We start from the raw sequence: 17,586 nt of genomic DNA, 5'->3' as shown, positions 1-17,586 counted from the left end.
TCCTGCATAACAATTATTAGTACGACAGCACTAATGCTCAAAAGCTCAAAATAAAAGGAAACGTAGCTCAGCTCTGAGTAGGACCAATTACCATGAATTGATTAACGTGGACCCTGACTTAAACATGATGAAAAACGTATTCGGTTGTTACCATTTGGTGGTCAATTGTACAAAATATGTACTGAACCGTGCAATCTACTAATAAAAGTTTCAATCAATCAATCAATCAATCAATCAATTATCGGGTCTTTTATTTTAGGAAATATGGTGCATAGTAATGAGGACAAGCAGTATAGAAAATGAAGAAAAGATGATGTATTATTATCTTTAACGTAATGTTCTCTAACTTCTCTTCAAGCGTCATTCAGCAGACATAAGACAGATAAATAAAAGCAACAGAGAAATAAAAACGTTAATTGATCACCTCCATCTTACCGCAAATGTAAACCTTTTAAACTTCCATTTTAGTCATTTATTTTTTTGCATGTACCATTTTTTGATTGACAAATCATTTCTTTCGAAACACTGCTGCGGCAGACAAATGATTTCTTTGAAAAGGAAAAAGGAAAAAAAAAAAAAAAAACACTCTCACGCAACTGAAGATATACCGCAGGGGGGGAAAAAACATCTAAAGTGAAAAACCTTAACCAGATATAGACCTCGAGGTTGCCATAGTGACCTGAGCAGAAGTACTTCAACCACATTTTCTTTCCACCATTTGTGTTTTGATTAAGTTGGAGCTTCAAAATGCTTTTAAATACATTAAAAACAGGTTTTTATTCACACACGGTTCGACATTTGTCTATTAATTTTGTTGAACTTCACTGAACACATCTATCTATTACAAATACATAATAAATACAACTCAGTTTAATAATCATTTCCACCCACCTGCATACCTAATGAATACTTCAGATGCCTAAAAAAATTCCCCTTTCACAAAGACAACAGCGCTGAAATTTTTGGCAGATATTTCTCATCGGGGTTGCAGTTGTACTGAGAAGTGTTATAGCTACATAATTGACCAAAATACCAGTCATAATAATAGAATGCAGGGAAAATCTAACACAGTTGCCAATACTATATTAATATACATCATTTAGACAATGCTTTCAATTGTGACTTATTTTGGTGAATGAGTGAATACAACACGTAGAAGTACATTATAATCTCCTTTATAGAGCAAACCAGAGGGAGTGTCATTTCAGTCAACACATACTTATGTATTTTAAATCCACTTATGATGACTTTTATGCAGTATAAACAACATTATTCCTCGTTAAAGGGGATTTGTCTCGAGTTTATTGCACCTTGTAATACTTGATACCATCTGGCGCTGAGACAGGTGGTGGTAACACAAATGAGGGACTAAAAGTGCAAGTGGAAAGTTGTAGCCAACACATGAGCACCAAAGATAAGTTGTTCTATATTTTTGAAGGTCATTGTAAAAACAACAAAAACACATATTCTCATGAAATGGGATGGTTAATTAGTGTGGTAATGGTAATAGTTTTATATTTTGCAACTCAACGCCAAAAAAACGGAAATGCTGATTATCGGTCCTGCTAGACACCGACCTATATTTAATAATACAACTCTAACATTTGACAACCAAACAATTAAACAAGGCGACACGGTAAAGAATCTGGTTGTTATCTTCGACCCAACTCTCTCCTTTGAGTCACACATTAAAAGCGTTACTAAAACGGCCTTCTTTCATCTGCGTAATATCGCTAAAATTCGCTCCATTCTGTCCACTAAAGACGCTGAGATCATTATCCATGCGTTTGGTACGTCTCGTCTCGATTACTGTAACGTATTATTTTCCGGTCTCCCCATGTCTAGCATTAAAAGATTACAGTTGGTACAAAATGCGGCTGCTAGACTTTTGACAAGAACAAGAAAGTTTGATCACATTACGCCTGTACTGGCTCACCTGCACTGGCTTCCTGTGCACTTAAGATGTGACTTTAAGGTTTTACTACTTACGTATAAAATACTACACGGCCAACTCCATCCTATCTTGCCGATTGTATTGTACTATATGTCCCGGCAAGAAATCTGCGTTCAAAGGACTCCGGCTTATTAGTGATTCCCAAAGCCCAAAAAAAGTCTGTGGGCTATTGAGCGTTTTCATTTCGGGCTCCAGTACTCTGGAATGCCCTCCCGGTAACAGTTCGAGATGCCACCTCAGTAGAAGCAGTTAAGTCTCACCTTAAAACTCATTTGTATACTCTAGCCTTTAAATAGACTCCCTTTTTAGACCAGTTGATCTGCCGTTTCTTTTCTTTTTCTCCTATGTCCCACTCCCCCTTGTGGAGGGGGTCCGGTCCGATCCGGTGGCCATGTACTGCTTGCCTGTGTATCAGCTGGGGACATCTCTGCGCTGCTGATCCGCCTCCGCTTGGGTTGTTTTCCTGCTGGCTCCGCTGTGAACGGGACTCTTGCGACTGTGTTGGATCCATTATGGATTGAACTTTCACAGTATCATGTTAGACCCGCTCGACATCCATTGCTTTCCTCCTCTCCAAGGTTCTCATAGTCATCATTGTCACCGACGTCCCACTGGGTGTGAGTTTTCCTTGCCCTTATGTGGGCCTACCGAGGATGTCGTAGTGGTTTGTGCAGCTCTTTGAGACACTAGTGATTTAGGGCTTTATAAGTAAACATTGATTGATTGATTGATATTTGTTTTCAACGTCCTTACACAGTCACATTAAATAATAGACTGATCACCGTATTTTACGGGCTATAAAGTCGCACCCACTAATTTTTAGAAGAAAAAAATTATTTTACATATTTCAAACCGCAGATAAATACCCTTACCGAAGATTTTGTAAATGTTTATTAACAACCGGTGGCTGTAAAACTGTTGATCAAACAAAACAGAAGTCATCGTCATGGACCCACTAGCTGCGGAATCTCGCTCTCCAATCATCTAAACAGACTCAATAACTCCACGGGGACATTTTGGTGAATTCAAGAAACTGAAACGAAACAAAAGGATTGCCATTTTAATTTAACAATACTCACTCAGACACTCGTACATGTGTAAAGCATGTCGGCTAATGCTAACGACAATAGCTTCATTACATTACGATAGCATGTACAAATATGCATGAAAACACACTTACAGCATCATATATTGGATGGTTTCGTAGGTAAGAATTGTTTTAGATATTTGTAAAACTTACAAACATTTCTTGGAGCGATCAATGAAAAGAACCCTTTCGAGTAGAAACCCTGCAGACAAAAAGTTGACGAAACAGGATGAACTTCTGGTTCAAGACACAAAACAGGAAGTAGTTTTTCAACTCGCAGCATTTGGAGTTAGTGAACTTGTCCAAAAGATGGCACCATAGCACAAAAAATAGCACTTATTACTCAGTGTTTTTGCCAGTTTTTTTATGAAAACTATTTGTTGAATGCAAAACATTATGGCTGTTAGTGGAAAAAAAAATACATACACTTTTAAAAAAAAAGTTTTATAAGCCACAGGGTCCAAAGCATTGGAAAAAAGTAGTGGCTTATTGTTCGGAAAATCTGTGATGAGGTGGCGACTTGTCCAGGGTGTACCCCACCTTCCGCCCGATTGTAGCTGAGAGAGGCGCCAGCGCCCCCCGCAACCCCTAAAGGGAATAAGCGGTAGAAAAATGGATGGATGGATGGATGTTCGGAAAATAAAGTACAGTATACATACAGTACATACATACAGTATGTATGTCGACATCAGTGGGTAAAGGATATCACCACGTGGGCTCAGGAACACTTCATAAGACCACTGTCAGTAACTACAGTTGGTCGCTGTATCTGTAAGTGCAAGTTAAATCTCTACTATACAAAGTGAAAGCCATTTATCAAAAACACCCAGGAGCGCCGCCGGCTTCGCTGGGCCCAAGCTCATCTAAGATGGACTTATGCAAAGTGGAAAAGTGTTCTGTGGTCTGACGAGTCCACATTTCAAATTATATTTGGAAACTGTGGACCTGGTGTCCTCTGGAACAAAGAGGAAAATAACCATCCGGCAAAAGCCAGCATCTGTGATGGTATGGGGGTGTATTAGTGCCCATGGCATGGATGACTTACACATCTTTGAAGGCACCATTAATGCTGAAAGGTCCATACAGGTTTTGGAGCAACGTATGTTGTCATCCAAGCAACGTTATCATGGATGCCCCTGCTTATTTCAGGAAAACAATGCCAAGCCACGTGTTACAACATCGTGGCTTCGTAGTAAAAGAGTGCGGGTACTTTCCAAGCCCGCCTGCAGTCAAGACATGTCTCCAATCGAAAATGTGTGGCGGATTATGAAGCGTAAAATACGACAACAAGACCCCAGACTGTTGAACAACTTAAGCTGTACATCAAGCAAGAATCGTAAAAAATTTGTTTCCTTAATTCCCAAACGTTTATTGAGTGTTGTTAAAAGAAAATGTGATGTAACACAGTGGTGAACATGCCCTTTCTCAACTACTTTGGCACGTGTTGCAGCCATGAAATTCTAAGTTAATTATTATTTGCAAAAAAAAATAAAGTTTATGAATTTGAACATCAAATATCTTGTCTTTGTAGTGCATTCAATTGAATATGGGTTGAGAAGGATTTCCAAACCATTGTATTCCATTTGTATTTACATCTAACACAATTTCCCAACTCATATGGAAACGGGGTTTGTATGTATTTATGTATGTATATATACATATATAATGTATATATATATATATATATATATATATATATATATATACATATATATATGTATGTAGGCGCCTACATACATATATATATATATATATATATATGTATATATATATATATATATATGCATATATTTATATATACGTATGTATTTGTATATATATATATAAAAATACATACGTATATATAAATGTATACATATATATATTTATATACATATATATATATATATATATATATATATATATATATATATATATATATATATATATATATATATATATATATATATGTATGTATGTATGCGCCTGCCTTCAATTACTGCTGGGTCAAACTCGCTTACCAAAATAATTAGCGCATGCTTAGTATTACCGCCTGGTCAAACTCGTGACGTCACGAGTGACACTTCCCCTGTCATGATTTTCAAAATGGAGGAGGCTGGTTTCAATACCGGTAATTTGAAATTGCATAAAGGGAAGAAGATTAGGAGCTATTCAGTAGGATTTAAGGTCCAAGCTTACATCACACTCAAATTGTTACTGCATACCTTTGGTAAGTGCCGGAGTGAGAAGAGGTTTTAAAATAATTAACGCATGCTTACTTTTACCGCATGCCTTTGGTAAGCGCAGGAGTGAGAAGACGTTTTAAATTAATTAGCGCCCCGGCGGGAATTCAAGTAAATACGGTATATATATATATATATATATATATATATATATATATATATATATATATATATATATATATATATATATATATATATATATATATATATATATATATATATATATATATATATATATATATATATATATATATATATGTATACACCCATGGTTTGTTTGTTTTGTACATCACATGATTACATTTACATCATTCAACATGTTCCGAAAAGAAGTGGAAAGAAGCTAAGCTTGTTCAATTCTACTAAATTCAAAAGGCATGTTAATTTTTGGTGACTTAAAAAAAAATGTATACATATAAATTAGCTTATTCAGTAATAGAAAAATAGGTGTAAAAATACGTTAACAATTCAATAAAATAATACAAATACACAAATAAAACATTTACACGCAAAATGTTATTTAAATGTAAAAAAATACAGACCAAAAATACAAAAAAAATACTTATATAAATAAATACCAGAGTAAAATCTGACATGGAGTTGTCAAATGATAATGAGGTTAAATATAGTTATTAGCATGAACTGAAGCTTTGATATAATTATTAGGATTACATTTATTGCATTATTAGTGTCATTGTTTTTTTAGAGCGACATGACACTGTCGACTGTGCGAGAGTCTGCGGCCATAAGTTCAACATGTTCTCATTTTCTTCTCAGTATTTATAACTTGGTCAGCTGACTGTTCTCTCGGAATGTCCCAACGCTCCGGCAGATGGATCAGCTTCATAAAAACACGTCAAAAACACGACGTTAACATTCAACTATTCCCAAATATGACACAAAATAACTAAATATTGTAAAATCAGACCACTTTTAGGCGGTGACATTATTTTACGGACGATGTTGTGAACCGAGGCGAACCGTGTCCAAGGCATCACCCCGCTGCCTCCGACATGGTACAGTCCCATGTAGAAATTCCGAGAATTGAGCGGCGTAGTTTCTTAGAACTGAATTCGCAGAAGTGGAGTGGCTCGGATTTTCGAGGAAACTTTTTAAAAGGTTGGTTTTTTTTCCCTTACCTTCCCATTTCTCTCTTCACTGAGGCTCAACGCGAGCGAAGCACACGATTCTGCTTCTTCAGCTGGCGAGTTAGATTGTCGTATTTCATAACACATTCAGTAGTCTTTTGCACTTTTGTGACTTTTTATGTGCGGAAGTGGGTCAGTTTGGCGACATTTTCATTTTTGTTTGTATAAAAGTTTGATGAAAGCTCTTTTTGAAGTCAATTTGTGCACATTTTCCCACACACTGGCTCGCCTCGCTTCGTCTGTTATGTTTGGTATGCTTACTACTTGGCTTCAAAAGCACATAATACGTGGCGCAATCGGACCGGTCTTTCTGGTTTATGTGCCTTATTTATCAACTTGGGCCATATTTTCAACCACTATTTTGACGTTTCACTCAAACTCGCGAATATATCAGAAGTTGAAGTGAGAAACGCCTTTTTTGTCAGCAGCGCATGGATCTGAACTTGAACGCACCTCTATCCCTGCAAGTCACTGCGCAGATAGTTACACAAGCCCTTGAAGGCAACATCTGTTTACTATCTGTACAGTTAGGGTCGATGCCTAATTATTGGTATCGACATTTGATTGCAAATGTTTTGAATTGTCTTTTTTCATTTCTGCCAATAGTTTTTATGTTAAGTCTGATACCCCTGCATTAGAGGTTGGCGATACTACTTACATAGATCTCAGTCAAATATCAAGCAATATCGCAGATACTGTGATATTTTTAACTTTTATTTTGAAGGATTTCTGCAAATAGGTTTAATGTTAAGTTTGACACCCCTGCATTAAAGGTTGGCGATACTACTTATATAGATCTCAGTCAAATATCAAGCAATTTCGCAGATACCGCTTGATGTGCTTCAACATACGAGTATTATGGTGTGTGTGTACGGTAAGACATACTATCTGACGTTTTGTTCCGCAATATTATGCAAAAGAAACTTTTCTACCCTTCTGGTATGTGCTGATCTGTATTTGGGATCTGCATAAATCCTGAAAAATTGTGCGCGGCCGCCTTTGTAGTACTTGCCGACATCGGTCCGAGAGTTCCAGTCGGACGGTTTTTCACGGGACACATTTCCGGTGTTGTTTACAGATGAGGAGATGCTGCGCCGTTATTGATTTAAGTAAAATCTGAAAGTCGTTAAAACAGTTAGCTCCATCTTTTGACACCTCTTCCACTCAAGCAATTTCACAGATACCGTGATATTTTTTTACTTTTATTTTGAAGGATTTCTGCTAATAGTTTTAATGTTAAGTTTGACATCCCTGCATTAAAGGTTGGCGATGCTACTTATATAGATCTCAGTCAAATATCAAGCAATATCGCAGATACTGTGATATTTTTAACTTTTATTTTGAAGGATTTCTGCAAATAGTTTTAATGTTAAGTTTGACACCCCTGCATTAAAGGTTGGCGATACTACTTATATAGATCTCAGTCAAATATCAAGCAATTTCGCAGATACCGCGTGATGTGCTTCAACATACGAGTATTATTATGGTGTGTGTGTACGGTAACACATAATATCTGACGTTTTGTTCCGCAATATTATGCAAAATAAACTTTTCTACCCTTCTGGTATGTGCTGATCTGTATTTTGGGATCTGCATAAATCCTGAAAAATTGTGTGGTTCTGCCTTTGTGGTCCTTGCCGACACCGATCCGAGAGTTCCAGTCGGACGTTTTTTCACGGGACACATGTCCGGTGTTGTTTACGGATGAGGAGATGCTGCTCCGTTATTGATTTAAGTAAAATCTGAAAGTCGTTAAAACAGTTAGCTCCATCTTTTGACACTTCTTCCACTTCCGTCAAGCAATTTCACAGATACCGTGATGTGTTTTTACTTTTCTTTTGAAGGATTTCTGCAAATAGTTTTAATGTTAAGTTTGACACCCCTGCATTAAAGGTTGGCGATACTACTTATATAGATCTCAGTCAAATATCAAGCAATTTCGCAGATACCGCTTGATGTGCTTCAACATACGAGTATTATGGTGTGTGTGTACGGTAAGACATACTATCTGACGTTTTGTTCCGCAATATTATGCAAAAGAAACTTTTCTACCCTTCTGGTATGTGCTGATCTGTATTTGGGATCTGCATAAATCCTGAAAAATTGTGCGCGGCCGCCTTTGTAGTACTTGCCGACATCGGTCCGAGAGTTCCAGTCGGACGGTTTTTCACGGGACACATTTCCGGTGTTGTTTACAGATGAGGAGATGCTGCGCCGTTATTGATTTAAGTAAAATCTGAAAGTCGTTAAAACAGTTAGCTCCATCTTTTGACACCTCTTCCACTCAAGCAATTTCACAGATACCGTGATATTTTTTTACTTTTATTTTGAAGGATTTCTGCTAATAGTTTTAATGTTAAGTTTGACATCCCTGCATTAAAGGTTGGCGATGCTACTTATATAGATCTCAGTCAAATATCAAGCAATATCGCAGATACTGTGATATTTTTAACTTTTATTTTGAAGGATTTCTGCAAATAGTTTTAATGTTAAGTTTGACACCCCTGCATTAAAGGTTGGCGATACTACTTATATAGATCTCAGTCAAATATCAAGCAATTTCGCAGATACCGCGTGATGTGCTTCAACATACGAGTATTATTATGGTGTGTGTGTACGGTAACACATAATATCTGACGTTTTGTTCCGCAATATTATGCAAAATAAACTTTTCTACCCTTCTGGTATGTGCTGATCTGTATTTTGGGATCTGCATAAATCCTGAAAAATTGTGTGGTTCTGCCTTTGTGGTCCTTGCCGACACCGATCCGAGAGTTCCAGTCGGACGTTTTTTCACGGGACACATGTCCGGTGTTGTTTACGGATGAGGAGATGCTGCTCCGTTATTGATTTAAGTAAAATCTGAAAGTCGTTAAAACAGTTAGCTCCATCTTTTGACACTTCTTCCACTTCCGTCAAGCAATTTCACAGATACCGTGATGTGTTTTTACTTTTCTTTTGAAGGATTTCTGCAAATAGTTTTAATGTTAAGTTTGACACACCTGCATTAGGGGTTGGCGATACTACTCATAGAGATCTCAGTCAAATATCAAGCAATAGTGCAGATACCATGATATTTTTTAACTTTGATTTTGAAGGGATTTCTGCAAATAGTTTTTATACTAAGTTTGACACCCCTGCATTAAGGTTTGGTGATACTCTTATATAGATCTCAGTCAAATATCAAGCAATTTCGCAGATACCGTGATGTGTTTTTACTTTTATTTTGAAGGATTTCTGCAAATACTTTTTATTTTAAGTTTGACACCCCTGCATTAGAGGTTGGCGATACGACTTGTATAGATCTCAGTCAAATATCAAGCAATATGGCATATACTGTGATATTTTTTTACTTTAATTTTGAAGGTCTGTTGAAAGAGTAGAAAGAGCGATAAGCACTACTACAAATGTTGGTATTGATATGATTCCAAGTAAACTAGCGTTGCCGAGTACATACTAGTACTTTTTGTGTTTGCACTTTGTCATCTTTGCCTGCACTTTATGGATCATGATTGCAATCAGAAGAAAACAGAGGAAAAATTACACTGTTACTCTGCCGAGCTCGAGACAGCACAGGCACTCAACAACAACACATTTGCGGATTATAATTACTGGTTTTCCCAAAATATTTTTTAACCCAATAAGGTGAAATACATAATATCCCACGGCACACCAGATTGTATCTCACGGCACACTAGTGTGGCGCGGCACAGTGGTTGAAAAACACTGGTATAATTCATACATTTATCATTTGTATTTAAAACGGTTACAAAAAGTGGCTCCCCAAAAATTTACTGTAGGACCCCATTTTTATGCTTTGATGGGGTCCCTGGGACCCTTTTTTGAAAATTTCTGGCGCAAACACTGATGGAGTACTGGTGCATGCAAAACAGCAGCAGGCGGCTGTGGCCTGCGGGCCGGTTCCAATACTAATCAAATATCATCCCGGGGGGACCATAGATAATTCCTTTGGGGGCCGGATTTGGCCTTAGGCTCTCTATGCAACTAGAAGAGCTTTTCTAACCTGTAACCTGTTTAAAAAAAAAAAGGTCAATTATAAATGTTACACCAAATAATACATTGTGAGAATCGTGTTGAATCGAGAATTGACTCTGAATCGAATTGTCACCCCAGGAATCAGAGTTGGATCCCATTATGGACAAAATAACACAATTACTTTTTACAGACATTCCAGCAAAATAAAGGCAACGGTCAAAAATAAGTAAGCAAAAGCTACTCTTGATCCTCATTCAAATCGAACAACAAAACTTGGATAATCAATCCCATCACGTGATACTGCTATCAATATCACCGATATTTGGATCCGCCCACCTCTTTGTACATGCCTGTTCTATAGTGTTGTGTTGTTTGCAAACTCAGGAAATACGTTGGAGCAAAAAGCCAAAGGATTTGAATAAGAGCTCAAAGTAGTTTATGTTTAACTAATTTGAACTTTTAACTTCATTTTACTCAAACAATTATATTTAATAAATGGGAATTATTGTTTTTTTTATATATACTCATTACATTGTCTTATATTGTATTTGTTAAATTGTTCACAAATATTAACAGTAATACGTTTTTCTTAAATACACAATCATACATATAAGGTAAAGAACAAACAAAATTAATGAAATAACTTGAAAAATCTCCAAATGACAAAAAGTTTCATTATTATTTAATCCTTTTGACATATGATCAATACCAACATGTTTTGTATGGTCCACCCACCTCTAGTTATAAAGCATTAAGAAAATTACATTAACCTAATAAATAATATATAAAACCTGCATAGCTACATCCACTTCCTTTATTCAACTCTTTCATCAGTGTGTATTATTCCAAAACATTTTACAGCCTGCAGACTCGCTGAGATTGCAGAAAAGTTTAAAATAACTGCAATACTACTACTGTAATTCATTGAGTGTGTTAGAGCAAGTACTGCAATGGCACTGCCCCCTGGTGACACACATGTGCAATTCATTAGTTTTTGCCTGTAAAATTTTTCCACAGAAGGATGTGGGGGACCGCTTTTAATGTTTTTTTTTAATATATATCTATTATTTGGTAAACATTATAAAACATTTTATACATGTATATGTTTATGTACTATATGTGTATTTATTTATATATATATATATATATATATCCATCCATCCATTTTCTACCGCTTATTCCCTTTCGGGGTCGCGGGGGCGCTGGCGCCTATCTCAGCTACAATCGGGCGGAAGGCAGGGTACACCCTGGACAAGTCGCCACCTCATCGCAGCGCCAACACAGATAGACAGACAACATTCACACTCACATTCTCACACTTGGGCCAATTTAGTGTTGCCAATCAACCTATCCCCAGGTGCATGTCTTTGGAGGTGGGAGGAAGCCGGAATATATATATATATATATATATATATATATATATATATATATATAAATATATATATATATATATATACATATACATATACATATACATACACTTTGGCCTGTACTGTACAATACAAATCTTTTAATTTACGAGGTCTTAATAGTATTAAAATTAGTAAAAGCTAGTTGATTTCACTAGTTTTTCACTAGTTCATTTCCCACTTTTATCGTGGCTTTCCACCATTTTATTGTGGACGAACTCATCATATTAAAATGGCCTGTCTTATATTTTGATAGTTGTCCACCACGTCATTTTATGTGGCCTGTCATCTCATTCATATGACTAGCCACATATTTTTGATGTGGCCCGCCAGATCATTTTGATATGGCCCTCTACGTCAGTTCCTGTGGTCTACCACATAATTGATGTGGCTTGCAAAAAGGCTGGCATTAAAAAAGCACTTTTTGGCTAAATATATTTCTTATGTAACATTTTTCTTTCAAAATGTAAATATGTTTTACACTTTATTATTATCTAAACATGCAACATGGGGCTCTCAGCATTTTTGTGGTCATCAAAAATTAATACTTTAATATCTGATTGTCATCTGACTTAGAATTTCAAAGCAATACTCCTAGTAAAGTATTTCATATTAAAAAACAGTTGCAAATTGTGTAACAAAGCTAATTTATGTTTATATTCATATACATTCACTGTTACACATGGACCTGTGTATATGAAGCCACACTGTTGTAACATGTGGCTTGGCATCATCTTGCTGAAATAAGAAGGGGCGTCCATGATAACGTTGCTTGGATGGCAACACACAGTATGTTGCTCCAAAACATGTAGGTACCTTTCAGCATTAAAGGTGCCTTCCCTGATGTGTAATGTGGCCCTCGATAAAAATTAGTTTGACAACTCTGTTACAACGGGACTGTTTGTAAACGTAGCTTGTTGTTAGAACTTTGTACAGTATCATAACTCTTCTTAACACACCTGTTCTGCCAGAGAATGAGAGGATGTGGCAGCATTGCCAACTTAGCGAGTATTCAAGACTAGCCTAGATTCTGCTTTTCAAAAAAATGTTTTAGAGATCTAAACATGGAAGCACATATCGATCTGCCGTAAGCCCCCTCCCCCTTTTTTGGGACATAAAAAAAGACAAAAAGAAGCAAGTTAACATGTATTTCTAAAGATATTTGTACTGCTTTTCATTTTTATCTTTTTTTTTTCTCACACTATTGCATGCAGATGCCAATAATAAATAATTGTATAGTTATATTGTATTGCAGGTGTAACCTACATAACATATTTTCCGGTGTATAAAGCACAATTAAAATATTTTTTTTTCCTCAAAACTCGACAGTGCGCCTTAATATCTGGTGCGCCTGATGTACGGAATAATTCTGCTTTTGCCTACTGACCTCAAAGCAATTTCTTTTGGTTCATGGTGAAATGATAAGTGTGACAAACATAAGAGATACGTGTAGAGTGCACTATAATGGCAACGTGACTCAAGTAAACAACACCAATATGTTATATGTTCCACTGAAAATAAAGAACATTACACACGGCGCTCAAAAATCTATCAAACTGTTTTAGCACAACTTTGGTAAGCTAAGAAGCCGCACCGTTTAATGTGCTTTATTATTATGGTGTGTATGTACTGTACGACATACTATCTGACGTTTTGTTTTGCAATATTATGCAAAAGCAACTTTTCTAACCTAGTATCTGCTGATCTGTATTTGGGATCTGCATAAATCCTGAAAAAAATTGTGCGCGTTCACCTTTGTAGTCCTTGACAACACTGGTCAAAGAGTTCCGGTCGGACATTTTTTCACAGGACACATTTCCGGTGTTGTTGTTTACGGATGAGGAGATGCTGCTCTGTTATTGATTTAAGTAAAATCTGAAAGTCAATAAAACAGTTAGCTCCATCTTTTGAGACTTCTTCCACTTCCTTCCTTGCACGCTACACAGCTACAACAAAGATGTAGGAGACGCTGCTGAAAGTGAACCACATAAATAAGACCGCCCACAAAACGGCACATCCAGAAGCGACTGTCAGAAAGCGGCTGGAAGATTATCTGTAAAACATAATCCATACAACATTTTCACCAAAGAACCACCATTACATGTTATGTAGACCACAAGGAAGTGTTTTCCATTTAGAAAAAAATAATAATAATATGACTTCTTTAATGCGCCCTATAATCTGGTGCGCCTTACATATGAAAAAAGAAAAAAAAAATGGACCATTCATCGGCAGTGCGCCTTATAATGCGATGCACCCTATGGTACGGTAAATACAGTGTGTGTATTCTTTGGGCTTGACCCAAAAATAAAAACCCTAACATGCCTTAATATCACTTTCTATTTCTTAGTTTTCACAGCGTGGCCATGACTGCAAATGGGTGCGTTCAATTCACGCGACATGCAGGCGACGTCCTGCTCAATTTCAACCGCCTCCGCAGTCGGAATATCCTGACGGACGTTACTATTCTAGTGAATGGACAGAATTTCTACGCTCACAAAACCATCCTGGTAGCATGCAGGTAAGTGTACGGCGTCGCCAGCTGCGACAAATCGGGCAATCCTGATGCCTGTGCTTTCTTCACCAGCGGCTTCTTTTATTCCGTCTTCATGGACCCCGAGAACGCGAACCTAAACGGCATCAATTTGGACCCCAAAATAGACGCAAAGAGTTTCTCCAACCTCTTGGACTTCATGTACACATCGTATCTGAACCTGACCGACAGCATGTTGGTAGGCACCATGAACGCCGCCCTGTACCTTCAGATGGAACACGTGGCTGACACCTGCCACAGGTTTATCAAGTCCAGGTAAGCTTGGCTTCTGAAGCCTGACTGTGACTGTTTTTTTATAATCTCTATGCAGATTATTTTCAACTGTATTGCTCCTTCAATGCTTGAGTTTCACTTTTTATCTGCGTTCTTGGAATGTATATCCTGCATCGAAAACTGGTTGTCTTCGAATTTCCTTCAGATGAGATCTAACAAAACGGAAACTCTGATCATTGCTCTCGATAAATAGATACCCCTGATCAAAAACTCGTTTGGTGCTGGTCTGTTACTACCAGCCTCAGAAACTTTAGGGTTGTGCTTGATTAGTCAAAGTCTTTGGAGAGTAACTGTCATCGACTGACCAAAAACTTTCTATCACCTTAGAAATATCTCCAAATCGGATCTTGAAATGATCACTCACACGTTCAAATACAAATAAATTTTTTTTTTTTTTTACAAGTATCATCCTTGCAGTAAAAGGAATAGCTAAACATGCACGGATGTTTAGATATTAAACATGTCACCGGCGTTACAATGTAAACAAACGCCATGGGGAGATCTTCACCGGAAATCCACTGTAATGATACCAAGTACAAGAGCGTATATAATCGATATGATTACATCAATATTTTTAAGCATCACAAAATATTTTTTTAGTTTTTAAAAAATTCATATTATGTTTTTAAACTCAGGAAATACGTCCCTGGACACATGGGGACTTAAATCATGACCATTGTATGATCCTGTGACCATGAATTGATTTACGTGGACCCCGACCTAAACAAGTTGAAAAACTTATTCGGGTGTTAACATTTAGTGGTCAATTGTACAGAATATGTACTGTACTGTGCATTCTACTAATAAAAGTTTCAATCAATCAAAAAAAAACTAACTACTTTGTTTTGGATCGATACCCAAATTTTTGGTATCATCCAAACAACAGAAAAATAAGTGATTACATTTTAACAGAAGTGTAAATAGAAAATATTAAAAGAGAATGTAAGTAGAGGCTAACAGTAAATGAACAAGTAGAATAATCATCATTGTTTTTGAAAAAAAAATACAATGACACAATATGTCAGCAGACAAATTAGGAGCCTTTGTTTTCTTACTTACTAATAAAAGAAAAGTTGTCTCATGTTCACTGTTTAAGGTACTGTAAGATTCTTTGTTAAAATAAAGCCAATAATGCAATTTTTTGTGGTCCTCTTTATTTAGAAAAGTATCGAAATACATTTTGATACCGGTACCAAAATATTGCTATCGGGACAACCGCAGCCCTACACTTCAGGGCGCAACCTTCGGTCTTCTGACCAGGATCTCCTAAAGATCCCAAAAACTCATTTTAAATCCCAGCGAGACCTGGCATTCCAGGCTGTACCCCCTAGCCAATAGAATGACTTGCACCAGTCCCTCCGTGAGCTTGACTTTGTAGACTTTGTAGGCTTTTGATTTAATTCAGTTAAATTCACCTAGGTTTTATCTGTGAAAAGCGCTTTATATAAATAAAATGTACTTACTTACATGGGATTGTGTTTCTCCAGACCATCTTTCAATGTGCACGTTGACGAGGTGCAGAGTGGCATGTTACCTTTGGCTGATCAGCCCCCTAATTTGAGAAGCATCGACCTGAAAGAGCTGGACGTCAAAAACCGCTACACAACGGCCTTGCCCCCTCTTCAGGACTGCAGGGGTTACAATGTGTTCAGGGGCATTAACACATCCGGGTCCTATTATGTGTACGGTGAGAAGCCTGAAGTTTCGTCTGTCAGCACCCCGCCCAGAGGATTGTCTTTGTCCCACAACCAAGTCCCCGGCGCCTGTGTGCCTCACAAAGAGTCCCCCGCCATCATCACGTACCCCACTATTATCCGACCCTCACCCGCCACGCACAGCGAGGAAGATGGCGTCGGGCACCCTCCCGCTAACTGCCGCGGGTTGTCTCCAGGTTTTGGGAAAGGTGTGATCTGCAGCCCTCAAAGTCCCCTCAGATCTGACTGCCAGCCCAACTCGCCCACCGAGTCCAGCAGCAGCAGAAACGCCAGCTTGAGCCTCAAACAGACCCCGGACGCTAACAAAGAAGCCAAGGTGCGGAACTGGAAGAAGTACAAATTCATCGTCATGAACCAAACTCCTCTGAATGAGGAAGCGGATGCTCAGAGAGGCGATGGACCTCTTTCGCCTGGTCCCTGCAGGGGTGCTCAAACTGAAGAAGCAGCCAGTGAACATAGTGACGACATCCCCATGACCGACGTCAGGTAAAAATACTTTTTGTATTATTATCGGGTGTCCCGATGAGATATTGATTTGAGCGACTTGATTCGATATCAGGGGCTTCACGGTGGCAGAGGGGTTAGTGCGTCTGCCTCACAATACGAAGGTCCTGCAGTCCTGGGTTCAATCCCGGGCTCGGGATCTTTCTGTGTGGAGTTTGCATGTTCTCCCCGTGAATGCGTGGGTTCCCTCCGGGTACTCCGGCTTCCTCCCACTTCCAAAGACATGCACCTGGGGATAGGTTGATTGGCAACACTAAATTGGCCCTAGTGTGTGAATGTGAGTGTGAATGTTGTCTGTCTATCTGTGTTAGCCCTGCGATGAGGTGGCGACTTGTCCAGGGTGTACCCCGCCTTCCACCCGATTGTAGCTGAGATAGGCGTCAGAGCCCCCCGCGACTCCAAAAAGGGAATAAGCGGTAGAAAATGGATGGATGGATGGATTCGATATCAGCAGGAATCATAGGACATACTTGTACACTGCAAAAAAGAGCTTTCAAATTCTAAAATAAAAATTTGATTTCAGGAAAAACTACTAAAAACTAGTAAAATTAACTAGCTCCATGTAAATATATTTTTACTCCTGAAGACCTCCTGAATTAAGATTTGTACAGTACAAAACAAAAAGATGGACAAACATTCTCATTCAATGCATTTTCTTTATTTTCATGACTATTTACATTGTAGATTGTCACTGAAGGCATCAAAACTAAGAATGAACACATGT

General features: G+C 37.8%; 1 protein-coding gene and 1 long non-coding RNA gene across 3 annotated transcripts in view; one reads left to right on the top strand and one right to left on the bottom strand.

The window, feature by feature from the left end:
• Nucleotides 1-2,851: 2,851 nt before the first annotated feature.
• Nucleotides 2,852-6,676, bottom strand: LOC133545654 (uncharacterized). 2 transcript variants are annotated; one of them, XR_009804898.1, is made up of 3 exons: nucleotides 6,403-6,676; nucleotides 3,135-3,629; nucleotides 2,852-2,987 (listed from the first exon to the last, which is right to left on the bottom strand). It is a non-coding gene; the product is annotated as an uncharacterized LOC133545654 (long non-coding RNA). The 2 variants fall into 2 exon arrangements; XR_009804899.1 differs by having other exon boundaries at nucleotides 3,195-3,629.
• bcl6ab (BCL6A transcription repressor b) overlaps nucleotides 6,258-17,586 on the top strand; it is a 32,396-nt gene continuing 21,067 nt past the window's right edge. The window contains exons 1-4 of the mRNA XM_061891421.1: nucleotides 6,258-6,382; nucleotides 14,167-14,337; nucleotides 14,404-14,625; nucleotides 16,131-16,844. Coding sequence (XP_061747405.1) covers nucleotides 14,183-14,337; nucleotides 14,404-14,625; nucleotides 16,131-16,844 — 1,091 coding nt within the window. The 5' untranslated portion in view covers nucleotides 6,258-6,382; nucleotides 14,167-14,182. The remainder of the gene's footprint in view (nucleotides 6,383-14,166; nucleotides 14,338-14,403; nucleotides 14,626-16,130; nucleotides 16,845-17,586) is intronic.

Source organism: Nerophis ophidion, linkage group LG28 (genome assembly GCF_033978795.1).
Source record: "Nerophis ophidion isolate RoL-2023_Sa linkage group LG28, RoL_Noph_v1.0, whole genome shotgun sequence".
Classification (NCBI taxonomy): domain Eukaryota; kingdom Metazoa; phylum Chordata; class Actinopteri; order Syngnathiformes; family Syngnathidae; genus Nerophis; species Nerophis ophidion.
Note: the sequence above shows the minus strand (reverse complement) of the source record. Positions and strands in the feature narration are given on the sequence as shown.